This window comes from Balearica regulorum, chromosome 15 (assembly GCF_011004875.1).
Source record: "Balearica regulorum gibbericeps isolate bBalReg1 chromosome 15, bBalReg1.pri, whole genome shotgun sequence".
NCBI lineage: Eukaryota > Metazoa > Chordata > Aves > Gruiformes > Gruidae > Balearica > Balearica regulorum.
Window position 1 is genome coordinate 10381647 of NC_046198.1, and position 13372 is coordinate 10395018.

General features: G+C 53.2%; 1 protein-coding gene across 3 annotated transcripts in view; it reads right to left on the minus strand.

Moving 5' to 3' along the window:
- The window catches only part of SLC5A10 (solute carrier family 5 member 10), a 40184-nt gene extending 28157 nt beyond the window's left edge, over positions 1 to 12027 (minus strand). Inside the window, exons 1-7 of one of the 3 annotated variants that reach the window (XM_075767953.1) lie at positions 11761 to 12027; positions 10971 to 11042; positions 10024 to 10128; positions 9329 to 9388; positions 9026 to 9130; positions 2888 to 2993; positions 1173 to 1253 (exon numbers count right to left, since the gene is read on the minus strand). In XM_075767953.1, the coding sequence (XP_075624068.1) occupies positions 1173 to 1253; positions 2888 to 2993; positions 9026 to 9130; positions 9329 to 9388; positions 10024 to 10128; positions 10971 to 11042; positions 11761 to 11874 (643 nt within the window). In that variant the 5' untranslated portion in view covers positions 11875 to 12027. Of the gene's footprint in view, positions 1 to 1172; positions 1254 to 2887; positions 2994 to 9025; positions 9131 to 9328; positions 9389 to 9904; positions 9984 to 10023; positions 10129 to 10970; positions 11043 to 11760 lie in introns of those variants that run through there. The other 2 variants (XM_075767954.1, XM_075767955.1) reach the window with 2 other exon arrangements.
- Positions 12028 to 13372: the final 1345 nt, after the last annotated feature.

Sequence of the window (13372 nt, forward strand, 5' to 3'; positions counted from 1 at the left end):
TTGCTGCACCCAGCCAAGCTTACCAGACACAAGCCCCCACGGCCAACTACAGCTTCAGACAGCGATCAGCAAGGCCCAGGCACCTCATCTGACACAAAGGCTGCGGCCACCACTTAGATCTGCTTGGACAGGCAATGTGCTCCCCTGCCCAGCACAGCTCCTGGTTTCTACTGGGGTAGTTAGTATAATTGTCACTCCTCCAGAAGTATCTGTCCTTTCATTTGGGCTTTTTTTTTTTGTGTGTAAATATATCTTGCTGCGTACAGGGCTCGCCCAAGAGCAAGCTCTGCTTTTGCACAGGGGAGCAGCGGTGGGACCGGGCTGGCTGCAGGTCTGGAGCTGCTCCCACCTCCACAGCAGAGCTCGTGTGCGGCATTGAGTCAAAGCCTTTCCTACCAGCAGACTTCTCCAGGATGGTGGAAACCATCTCAGGAGTGCCTTTGGAAATCGTCCTCTGTAGTTAAACTCTTGCCTTTGAAGCTGGGACCTGACTTTTTGCCACCTACTCCTCAGGGCCAAGAGCCCCAATGGCAGAACAAGGCTGATGAAAGCTCCCAGCCTCGCAAGAGTGTTCTACGGCCAAATGTACGGATACACAACAGTGCTGAGTGTTCAGAAAGGGCTGGTGATGAACCATGCTCACTCCAGCCAGGAGGAAGGCACAGCACCGTGCTCTGCAACCCCAGGAAATCTCCTGCTGCGGTGTCTCGTACCAGCACCACCTTCTGCCATGCACGTTCTCGTGTGGTGGGATCCTGTCTGAAGAACCCACTGCAATGCCACTGCAAGTATCACAGAGCAAAACTGGAAATGCTGCTTTGCTGTCAAACACTTGATCAGAGTCTCAGAGTGCATGGACTAGAGCTGAACATACAGAGCAGCAATGACCACGGGAAGGTGACCAGCGCTGGGGGCAGCCCCACGTGGAGGACCAGGAGGATGCTTCACGGCATCTTCAGCCAGAGGAATGGCACGTAGGGGAAGCACAGTGGCAGAGAGGACACAGGGGGATCACAGACTTTCTTTAGGTGACTGCTACGGGCCAAAGTCCTGCTGGGAATCTTGGCCACCAAATTGCTCAGACTGAGGTTTTTTTTATTTATTTCTGAAACCACTCAAGTAGGGAGAGAAGGTCGCCCTGGATGGAGGATCTGTGCTGTCCCAGCTCTTACCTTTCACTGCCAGCACGATGGCTCCAAGGACCATGATGAGTGTCTGCAGCGCGTCAGTGTAGATGACGGCTGCCAGCCCCCCTGCACGAGAGCAAAGCACAATGTCAGGAGCACCACCGGCTTCGGGCACGGCTCGGTCGGGAAGTCCCAATAAAGCTGCCCGCGCTCGCGGGGACATGCCTGTCACCGGCCTTGTCCTGCCGACACTGCGGCGATGGGGGGCTGCAGCGGGAGCGTGAAGGGAGAACAGCTCCCCGGCGGGTCTGGTGTCGAGGGGCGACAGCATCCCCGCAGATGGGGTGGGGGGAGCAGCCAACAGCCACGAGAGCTGCAGTCTCACCCAGGACAAGGAAGGGGAGCCAAGGGATGGCAGGAGGGGGGGGGGAATGCAGCCCCATGTCAGGAGGACACCAGCCAGCCCGACCCCCAGCTCTTTGGACGCTCCAGCAAGCAGACCACATTCAGGACATTGATCTCATCATTCATCCCACTTCTCCCTAACACCAGGTTGTCCCTTTGTACACCCCCCAGCTCTCCTCCCAACCCTACAGTTTTATTTTTCCAGCACCTGATGCTCAGTGGGGTCCCCTTTGGCCATCCAGCCAGCAGCATTTCTCCCTTTCCATCCCAAGCTCTCCCTCCAGACCTGTTGCAAACCCAGGACCTGCTTACCTAGCCAGAAAGCAATTACTCAGCACACGAACAAAAGCATTAATAAGTAGCGGAGCTAGAGAAAATGGGTCAAAAATTGAACCTGTTTCAACCCCAGTCACCGACTCACATGCTGGGAATTCAGGGCTGCACCCTCCCCGGCCATGCCTGGGATTTGGAAGGATGTTCTCAGGTTCAGGGTGATGCAACGATCACACCCTTTTGCCTGAGCTCACGTCGAAGTGCCTTACTTCACAACAAGCCTTGTGGGCAGGAAAAAACCCAAGATGGGATTTGCTTAAAACCAAAGTCTTGCAAAATCTACCATGTTTTGGATATACTTAAACCGTTTCCCATTTTAACGGCTGGGACGAGAAAGGGAGAATTTACTGCCGGGTGTCTCCACTGGCACTACCAGGGGAAGGAGTGTCCCATTCGAAATAATAACCAAAAGCACTGGCAGGGATACACAGTCCCGCAGTCCGAGGGTGGGACTGCAAGTCAGGAACCCACGATTTCCAACTCCAGCTCCAAACCCTCATCACCTCTGGATCACAAAAGAACCATACGGATTGACCCTGCAGAAAAATAGCTGGTCCTGCGATGGGGAGTCATGGCAAGAAATATTCCCAAAAGCTTTGCAGAGGGAGGGCAGCAAGTTGCATTGCAGGCAGGGCAAGTGGGAGGGAACTGAGTTGAGTAAAGGGGTAATCAGGTTGTGGATTCCATAGTAATAGTCCTGTAATAGGAGAAGCCCTGGTTATTGCTGTTACAAATAGGTAAACATACAAAAAAGCATTTAATTACGTGATGGAGGAGGAGTTATTACAAATGAAAAGCTGTAATGACAAAGGAGAGGTCATGCATTGAGTCATTGCCTGAGCTGACGCTCAAGAAGGATGTTCAGATACTGGCTGGATAGGGCAGGGAATATGAGCCCCATTAGTATAAATCCCGAAACACCTTCCAGGAGAAAAAAAAATAAATGAATAAAAGCAGGAGTGTGAGCAGTGTGGTTCAACCAGAGAAGAAAGATTGAGGCCAGCAGACAGTGAGCAACCTACCCGCAATGGTGTAGAGTCCCGTGACCACCAGCATCAGGATGGTGGAGAGGTAAAGGTCCCAGCCCAGGCAGACTTGCACAAAGAGAGCCCCCGAGTACAGGTCCGTCTGTGCGTGGAAGAAGAAACACAGGCTGGGACAGGTGACATCCACTTGGCTAGACAGCACCCAAGGGCTGTGGCAAGAGCGGCACGGCAGGGAAACAGTCAACACTGTGGGTACAGCGAGGACGTTGTACTGCACAAGCCAGGAGGACACCTCCCAAAGCTAGCGCTGAAGTCCAGGGTCCCATGTGGGTAGCTGTGTCACTGCTGCAGATGGGTGTCACAGGCCACCTTCCCCCAGCCCCCAAAGAGCAGAGCAAGCAGGTCCAGCAGTCATTTGCAACTGGGGTCAGCTGGATGCAGACAGTGGGACATAAGCGTCAGAGATGGGATGATCCGGGGCATCAGTGGTGCCACAGCCTCTGAGAGCAAAGCAGGGAGCGAGAGATACTCAGCCTTTTACAGGATCAGACCCTGACCTGAGCTGCCTCCTTGCTGCCCCAAGTACCTCCAGTTCCCTCCTTCGATGGCAGTGCCCTGCTCTCCAGGTAGCATCTCACCATGCTTTCTGCAGAGCCCTGGAGATGGGGAACCTGGCACCAACCAAGGGGCCATGCTCCCCCAGTACACCAGCACCCTTGGGTGCTCTCTGGAGGCAGCCCAAGACACCTCCCCAGCCCAGCACACCCATGCTGTTTCTGCACCCCAGCAGCCCCAACTGGGCTGATGCACAGGGACGTCTGTAGCTGGTTTTTCACATTCTGCTTTGCAAGATTCTCCCTCCTGGCACCCATTCTGCCAGCAAAGAGGCTGCCAAGGACCAGCTCCCCCCTCCCCAGCTGCAGCTCAACGGTCTGGGCTGTCAGACCGGTCAGGAGAGCAGCAGTGAGCCTAAATAGCTGCTGGGGGCAGGAGGGGATCTCCTCCCAGGTGTAGGGACTTTTCAAGGTGCTTGCTGGTACCTGTGATGCCTTCAGTGATAGATGGGGCAGCTCTGCACCACATCACTTGAGCCATTTAGCTGTGCTCAGGTGGGTGCTGGTGGGGCAGAGCAAGGTGCTGCCCTGCTCCCTGGGGGCTGCAGCAGCATTTCAACCTCTGCAGCCACTCCATGGTGAGGAGCACACATGGGCAGCCCAGGACTGCTGTTCCTGAGCCTTGCCCCAACAACAAGGCACCTCTTTGCTGATCATCTCTGGGAAAATATCTCCTCCTGGTTCTGCACAGATGGGGAAACCAAGGCATGGGCAAGTGGCAGAAGTTGCTTTCGTCCCTGAAGGAGAAACAGCAGCCCAAGGGTTCTGCGCCTCAGCACAGACCAGCACAGATGCGTTCTCCAACATGTCCCCTGACCTTTGCAGCTCCCCTTGCAAAGCCTCTGGAAGAAGCTTGAGGTTTCTGCTTGGCCACAGAAGGACAGACCAACTCCATGTCCAACGTGCTGCCTCCACCAGCCCAAGCATCTCCTGCACCCATGTCGTGTCCCACAGGGGCACCGGGAGCGTGCCTCTGCCCGGAGGAGCGTGCACAGACCTGCAGCTCACTGAGCTGCCAAACTCCCTTGAGATGATTGACACCCCAAAAGTGACCACCGTTTCCCACCTGTGGGAGGGCTGGACCCACACAGGGAGGTCTGGTCACAGTCTCATGGGAATGAGATGTAAAGCAGAGACTCAGAGGGAGCTGGGGCACCTCCTCCAACGAAAGCAGCGATGCCACGGGAGGAAAGGACCAGGCGCAGCAGGCAGTGCCCATGCCACCACCATGTCCCCACCCACAGCTGAGATCCAGCCATCTCCAGCACTTGGCTGAGGCATCTTCACAAAAACCTTGTTTGGAGAAGGAAACAAGGCCAGAAGGGGCAGGAAGAGGCAAGACAAGCCGCCTCCACACCCTCGCCTGGAGTCGTGACAGCTTCCCACAGCCAACACATCAGCTCTGATTTGATGTCCTTCACACACCTCTCAGAAACCATCCCCCAAACAGCAGGGCTTTCTTGCCCGGTCATGCAGGAGCAGTCGCTTGGGATTAGTAATGTGGAGGACCGGTGCTATTTCCCATATCGCACCTCCTTCCCCCACCCCAACCCTGCCCAGTGCTACTCCAGCAAGCTCGTCACGCAGGAGCTGAGGACCATCATCAGGTGATGGAGAGGGGCCATGCAGGATCACACAATGGAAGAACCAAGGTGTGTGCTGCCTAGCAGGGCTCCATCAGCCACGAAACCCAGTAGGTGAGCACACTTGCAGCTTCAGCACAACACAAAAGCCCGTTCCCTAGCAGATCAGCCCACACCATTAGGCATAATGTTGATTAAATCAAAAATCAAACCAACCAGAAGAGCACTTACACCATGATCTTGAGGATCCTAATTCAGGGACTATTCCACAACATCTGGACCAGGCTTTACACCACAGTCACGCTTGGCATTCCCAAGGGAGGAACTATGTGTCCTCAGCTGCACTTGGGCTTGGCCATGTCTCTGGGAGAGCCCTTGCCAGCACCCAAGAGGCAATTCAGCCCTGGAATGTCCTGCTGAAGAGAAGTCAACTCATAGGCAACCTCTACCAGTGGCTCTTCTGATACCTTTCCACCACAAACACAATCCTACCACAGAGACTACCGAGCAGCCCTACAAGAGGACAACTAAGCCATTCATGCATTGCAAGCTTCAGCTACAAGGCAGAAAAGTCCCAACCAAGGGCCCTCAGCCATCTCCTCCCAACACAACCTGAAGTGGGAACCCAAAGTATTTTGAGCCTCCCTAGCACAGTGCCAGCCAAGCATCCTTGGTGTCTTCTGGAACTCCTTGGAGGGATCCATCACTTGTCATCTCAGCACCAGCCAGAAAGTCATGCCCCCCCCGCCCCGTGACTGCCTGCTTCTTCAGCAACTCTTCCCCAGAACCCAGCTGTGAAGACTAAGCCCAGGACAAGATATTTCATAACTGCTTCTCCTGGCTTTCTCAATGCTTAATCATTTTTGCAGTCATCTGCAAATGAGTCTAAGCCTTTACTATGAGGAAGTAGAGGTATCTCCACCTCCCTTCCTGGTAATTCTGCTACGGTGGGAAAAAATAAAAGCGCATGTGACTGAGTCGTTAATAAGACATCCCAAATACAAAAACAAGCTAATTAAAACCAGGCATGACCTATTCATAAAACAAGTCCTTTCAACTGTAAAAGGAGAGCAGAAGCCTTTGAAGTCAGGCCTCATAATCCAGCAAGATCCCTGCCTCCACTGGTGACCTCACTTGGAAACTCGTTCTTACCCAACATTGTTAATGCCTTCCCAATGAAAGCTGGCTTTAGAGACAGCTTGGATTTAACAACTGGTGAAGCCAAAGCCTCAGTAGAACAAGTTACCCAGGGTACAGAGGAGTCTTCAGGGTCTCTTCACCAAGGCTAGGACACCTGTGCAACTCCTCATGTGTTCCTAGCCAGGGGGTACACCATCTCTCTGCAGGACTTTGGGTTTTCCTGCTGCACCCTGCCATGAAACGTGGAGGGTTGGGGTTCACCAAAGGGTAAATTCCAGGAGAGGAGGGACTGTCATTCCTAAAATGTCCCAAAAGAAGACTCAAGGGAAGCAGCAGTGATGCTGTGTCTCAGCTCAGGAGCATGTGGAGCAGAGATCCATCCATAAACCCAGTGTCTGCAGGGAGAGGAGGCAGGAAAAGCCAAGCGAGTCCCAGGCTTTGAGGCAGCCCCCAGTGAGGACCAAAGGAAACCCCCACTGGGAGACAGCACTGCCTAATTGCTCCAAGTTTTGCACTCTCCTCCCACGCTCCCTGCTGTGGTCACCACTGGGGACGGGACATTGGGCCAGCCTGACAACGCCCTGCATATCCACAGACATTCATCCCAACCCATTGCTGGAAACAACCATTGTTTGTGAGATTCACCATGAATGAAGCCAGATGCCAAGATAATCCCCTTATTAGGCTGATTCCTCTTCTGTTGCATCCTGCATGACTCAGATCTGAGAAAACTCAGCAGACCAAAGAAACTATAGTGGTGGCGGAGAAAAGGCACAGGAAGAGACTTTTGGGGGTGTCAGCCAGGCTCCAAACACACAGCTGTTCTGAGAAGGGCCAGGAGAACCACAGAGGTTCCCATTGGTGCAGGCACTGCACAGAGGTCATCTACAGGTTCCACCTAGTGTTAGGCAAGGGGTGACACCACAACAGTCTCCCAAGCTAAGAATGAACTTGCAGGACATCCATCCCTTCTGGGCAAAGCCATGGGGAGACTAGAAACTAAAGTGGTAGGGCACCATTTTGTAAGAGAAGAGGCAATGTCTGTGATCATTTGGAAAGGGACCCAAAGACAACCCGCCCTCAAACTATCAGTGATTTCTTCCTTCAAATTCAGACCAGCAAGAACCAGAAATCCTACCTCAGCTTCCAACCTTTCCTTTTAAATGCCAGCAGGGATTCACACAGATCCCAGGGACCAACACCACAGAGGCGGATGCTCCAGCATCTCCCTCGAGCTCCTCTCAGCTCTTTGTTAGGAGCAGGGAAGAGATGTCTATTAAGCAGCACGCAGTAGGGGGGTAAGTGACAACAGTTTACTGGACATTGGGACAATCAGGGAATAATCCAAGTGTCACCGCCCAAACTTGCAAACTGAACTGGTGCTCCGAGACCCACCTGGCTTATTTCAGGAGAAATGCCACAGGATTTTCAATGCCATAAATGATAAGAATATCAATTTTGTGGGAAGAATGCCCCCCAGGACATGGTTTTGCGGGGGGAAACACAGGTGGCAGCTGCACCGACGAGGTCACCGGCATCACCGCTGCCACGCTGAAAGCCCTGAGTGAGCAGGAACACGGGAAGGGCTGCTATCTCCCCCTGCCTTGCCCAAGGTCAAAGACCAGCTCAGGGGAAGGAGATGGGGGTCTCCTGGAGCCGGGGACATCCCATCGCACAGCGCTGGGGTCTGTCCGAGGCAGGAGCAGCCTCTCCCTTTGCTTTAAGCGCTGACGGATGTGCGCAGCGAGCCCTGTGTGCAGGCTGCTCCGTACCCCGCGGAGGGAGACCCAGAGGATCCCCCACAGCTCGGCCTGGGGCCCGGGGCTGCGAAGCCACCAGGGAGGAGGCAGAAACACCGCGGAGGAGCGATGCTGCATCCAGCCACGCTGGTGTCTGCGACGCCCGGAGCCCGTGAGCACGGGCAGGTGCTCAGCGCCTCGCCGTGGGGAAACACACTCCGGCACCAGCCCTCAGCCCTGCAGACAGCCACTTCTTACAGCCAGCAACATGCAAAAGCACGTTTCTTGTAGCCAGTCACCTGCAAAAGCGTATTTCTTTTAGCCGGTGAAACGCAGAAACCCGAGCAGACCCCAGGTCTATCCGAGGGGTGGTGCAGGATTGCTCCCTCCGGCAGGTTTTCTGCTCCAGATCGTTTGAGCTGTCTGCTCTTGATCTCCGCCTCCAGCCCCCCAGGGCTGTCTGTGCCCCCGCTCTCTCCTGCTTGCCCTAGGCCAGGTGTCACAGGCTCTTTAGCTGTTTTACCTTGGCTAAACTCTTCCCACGGTTACCAAGCGGGCAGAAAGAGCAGAGGCTGCACACAGGGAACCGTGAACGAGGCCAAAATGGGGGGTAAACATCCCTGCGGAAAAGTCCCTGAAAATCTGTACAGGCTTGGGCATCTTACAGGTGCAGCAAGGATTCCTTTCCTCAGAAAACTCGTGTGCCCTAAAGCAATGAATTAATTCCCTCTGTCGGGTCCCTCAGGGATCTGGAAAGCATCGCTGCTGGAGCATGGAGGAAAAACCCAGATGATGCAACCCAGCCTCTGAGCACGTTTCATCCGCAACCTCTGCTACCAGGTGAGCACACCGTGAGTTTGGGAATCCTGAAGCCCAGGCACGCACCCATCAGGACCACCCGGACAGCGCTGTGGATCTACCTACAGATGGGGTGTTGCAGATTGTATCCGCCCATGAATTCCTTCCTCCTGTCCTGCTCCCTCCTGGAGCATCCTGCAGTAGCTGACTTGGCTACACAAGGTTTGAGCCCCAAAATAACCTTTTGCTTGCTGGAAATCTGGTGTGGATTTATCATGGAGTTGAGATTGAGCTACTCACAGAGATTTTGGTAAAGATGGAGAGCAGGAGTGACAGGCTGGAGAGGTACATCCGGATCCTTTCCCCTCCAAACCTCCGCTGGAGATACTCAGGCATCGTGACAATCTGCCAGGGGAAAGAGAGCAATCGCTGCTCTATCCAGGCTCCCTCCTCTGCGAACGGTCTCAGGGAAGGCAAGGGCACGGCTGTATTCCCAGAGCAGGGCTTAGAAGCCTCAAAGGACAGTGGTGACTGCCCTCCGGGGAGCAGGGGACTTGGCTGGGGCCACTCTCCCCGCAGCAGGCTCAGGGCCGCTCTACGTACCCCAGATGAGATGTAGACCGGCACGAACACCCAGGCCAGCGCCAGAAGAGCGTAAGTCGCCTGTGGAGAAGGAAGAACATGGCACAGCCAGAAAAAACACTGATCCTGCTGCAGCTCGACATTAATTGCAATGCTAGACCCTGTCCAACACTCCTGACCTGGCCCTGGCTCACCCTCAAGCGCACATTTACATCCCCAAATGGTTTCAGAAGGCAGGCATGGGGGCACAAAGCCATGGTGGAGACCCTCCCAGTACCCCTGCCAACAGGAGCCCGCTCCCCTCAGCCCTTCAGCTCCAGACCAGATGTTTCCCACCAACTCCTTGATCACTAAGCAAGCCAATTGCCATACTTCTGCTGCAGAACCCAAGGACTTTGGAATCAACAGGTGGGGAAGCAGGGAATGGGTGACCTATTCAGCCATCTCCCTTTCAGGGTCGTGCAGGGGCTGGACTAGGAAGCTCTGCTCTGAAATGTCCGTTTCCCTGAGCACATGGGCTTGAGTTGACTAGAAACTCACTGTACGTGCACTAGACGTGAGCCGGAGAAGCTGAGTTAGCAGGGTTGTGTTAATTACCCCCTGCATGACTCCTCCCCAGCCTTTCGAGACATTGCATGAAGCTGCTGTGAAATGGGCCATCTGCTGCTACCGAGCTCCGGAAACTCATTTTCTTAATAACGTGATACATTTCTTACGTTCCATTCGAAGCCGGTGACAGCGATTCCCCCAGCAGCACCAGTCCCAGCCAGCCCGATGAAGAGCCCTGAGCCTTCACTGCTGGCGAAGAGAGAGGCGCCAATCTGCGGAGGAGCAGAGGAGGTGCTGCGGATGCTCACAGCTGGGGTGCCCGGCCACCGGCACCCCACAGCTTGGCACAGCAGTCATGCCAGCTGGACCAGCTTTGGTGCTTCCCCAGCAGCACAGCCCCGAGGGGATAACTCAGTAAGAGGAGGCAGCAAAAATAACATCTGACCTCCCAGACGCTTCTAAAAGCAAAGTGTGGCCAAAGATACACCATGTGTGATGAGGGACGTGTACGTATTTTGCAAGAAAAATCCTTTACAACTCCCATCCAGGTAGACGTGAGTCTGAGCAACCAGCACTCTCGTGCATTCAGCTCATCTGGGCATCTCCGGTGGGTTTTGGATGGACTTTCTTGTCTTCAGGAGGATGAGAAGGAGGCACGTGTTGCTGCATTTGCCACAGTAGCCACACAGTGTACCCAGAGGTGGCTCTGTGCAAGTAGCTAGTGCCAGACAGGGGAAAGACCTACAACCACTTTGTCAAGATCATACCAAAATAAGAGGAGGGGAAAAAGACACTTGGGAAACCCATGTCTTGTTGGAGCCCCCAGGAACACACAGGGCCGGTGGAGATAGAGGTTTGACTCCAAAAACCCTTCCCCAAGTTCAGAGCAGCCTACGAGACCCGAGGTGGGTTCCAGCACCCTTTGTGCAACGAGAAGGGAAATGCAGCTCGGAGGACACGAATCCTGGCAGGAGGAGGTGTGCAGGGTGGGGGCAAGTGTGGGCACGTGGTGGAGAAAGCAGGGGCGCAAAAGAGGTAATTCGGTGAGAGGGGGAATGGTGCTGGATGTCCCTGCTGCCCAGGGTGTCACAACAGGACAGAGGTCTCTACTTACTGGCCACCATGCCATGTCTCTGCCAGCAAGGAAGTAGCCACTGACGGTGTTCCTGTTCACCCTGCATGAAGACTGGGAGGAGAAAAGATCAGCATGGAGCACCCTTTCCCTGCAAACCCAGACAAGCCACCAAGAACCAAGTCTCCCAGACGAGAAACCGAGAGACAGGAGACTGGATAATTAATGGGAGCTCTGCAGCTCGAGCTTAATTACACGAAACGGTGGCTGCACCCCGAGTACCTGGAGCCATGAATAGCAAAGGAGGCACCCCGAGAGCGGGAAGCACGGAGGATGCGCCCATCCTACCTCCATCCCGCGCAGACAGGTTGGCTAATAGGTCTCGGTTTTGGCTATGATTTTTCTGCAAGGCAGAATAAATGGTTTTGAGAGCCTTTGTCTGAAACCGTGGGTAGCTGAGGGCTTTTTGTGTTAAGCAGGTCTTTTGTCTCAGCACCCTTTAATAGACAGGCGGGAGATCTGCTTACACCCAAGCAGACCAGGGGAGAGGTTTGTGCTGTGGTTAATTCCACCTCGTTCTCAGTCTTTCCATGGGGCGGGGGGAAGGAGCAGAGGGTTTGTACAACAGAACAGAGCAAATGCAGCACGACACACAAAATACGTAACAAGTGCGAACTATGACAGGAAAATAATAGAGGCTTTCAAATTTTTCCATGCAGAAAAGCCAGCTTTGGAAAAAAAAAAAAAACCCAAACCAACAAAACAAAAACCAAAACCAGAAAAGACTATTCAGAAAGAAAAGCAGAAAGCGAACAAGAGAAAACACTCTTACCCATATTCCCACTGCAACGTTTAAGGAAAAATAAACCACTACAACAACAAGGTCAGCAACGCTGAACTGCTGTGCAGGGGTAAAGGATCCAGCAGTGGAATTGCCCTCCATCATTCCTCTGCCGCCTCCTTCATCCTCAGCAAAGTCCTCACACAGTCAGTCACTGAATCAGTAACTTGTCAGCGGCTTGGCGGCATTTATCATTAAACAAGCTGGCAGTAGGAGCTTCCACAGGCGCTTGGGTGGGCAGCCTGGCTGGGCACTGCCTGCCTCCCCTTTCAGTTTCCCCACCACACCGAGGGAAGCACGGGCCAGGACAACGCCTCTCGATTTCGGTGTCTGGCAGACAAACAGCTGTTTAATACCCATTTCCTCGGGGTTTTCTGCTTCTTCTGCATCAGTCTTGCAGAAGCTGCAGCTCCAGTCCCAGCTGCCCCTACAATTCATGCATTTCTCAGGGCAGCCTCTTGCAAAGGTGCCTTAAATCCAGATATTGCTGGACGAGAACCTGCCAAGGCTTTTCTCTTCTGTAAGCTGCAAAACCAAACACCAGTATTTTTCTTGCAGATACTACGGAGTCTGCAAAGAATTTGCATGATCTTCTGCCTAGTTAATTACTGTAGAAATTGCTGAACAAAGCAGGGGTTTAAAGTGATCTTTACATTTGAAGGATCCCAGAGAAATACCTCTAAGAATAGCTGGCATTTCTGGGGATTCCTGCTTCTGGGAAAAGCACGTAGAGATTAGGTAGCTCTGCAGTTATATGCTGTAATGAAAAACGTCCGAGTGGAGTCATACGTGCTTTGCTCCCTTTCATCCACTCCAGTACTACGAAGAGCCAAAGGACCCACAATCCAGTCTCACGACTGGGACTGTTCCCAAATTATTGCGTCTGAACGAGTACGGTAATTGCACTGCACAAAACTAGGCAAAGTTGGGGGGGTTCTACATGCTAAAGCAACGATCAGACCCAGGAGTTCGGTGAAGGCCCGAGGTGGAGCCTCGGCACACCAGCAAGGCTGACCAGCAGAAATGCTCACGGAAGAGAAAGCTATTCCTCCGAGGCCAACACCAAACAAGCAGCAGGAAACCACATCGCAATTTAATGTGTTTGGGTATTTAGTAACCATACTGTTTGTCGCACTGACTTATTTTCACGTGGCAGCACACTTTCCAACCGTAGTGAAGATCACAAGGTCTCACTAATAAAATAAATACACCGCAACTAGTATGCCCATCACTGAGGTCAGCGTATTTCTCCTCTCTTTGAAAGGAGCAGGTCTGCGCACTTGGGAGAGGAAATGGAGTTGTCCCGCACAACTGAGCTGGAATTTAACCTGCATTAACACATTCAAAGTACGTACGAGTGTTAATACATCAGCTTGGTGTATCTATTAACATCACTGAAGTGTTTAATAACCTACTGTCATTAAAGTACAACCAGGTACAGCCTTGCGTTTTGTCATTTCATAGAGAGAACGTACCTCTCTGGACAGGACTGCAAAAATCAAACAGAATAATCTTGGGAAAAATAACCTCACAGAATGAAGAACGGTGTTATCTGAAATGTGCAGTTGCTTAAATAAAATCACCATCTCACCTGATGAACGTA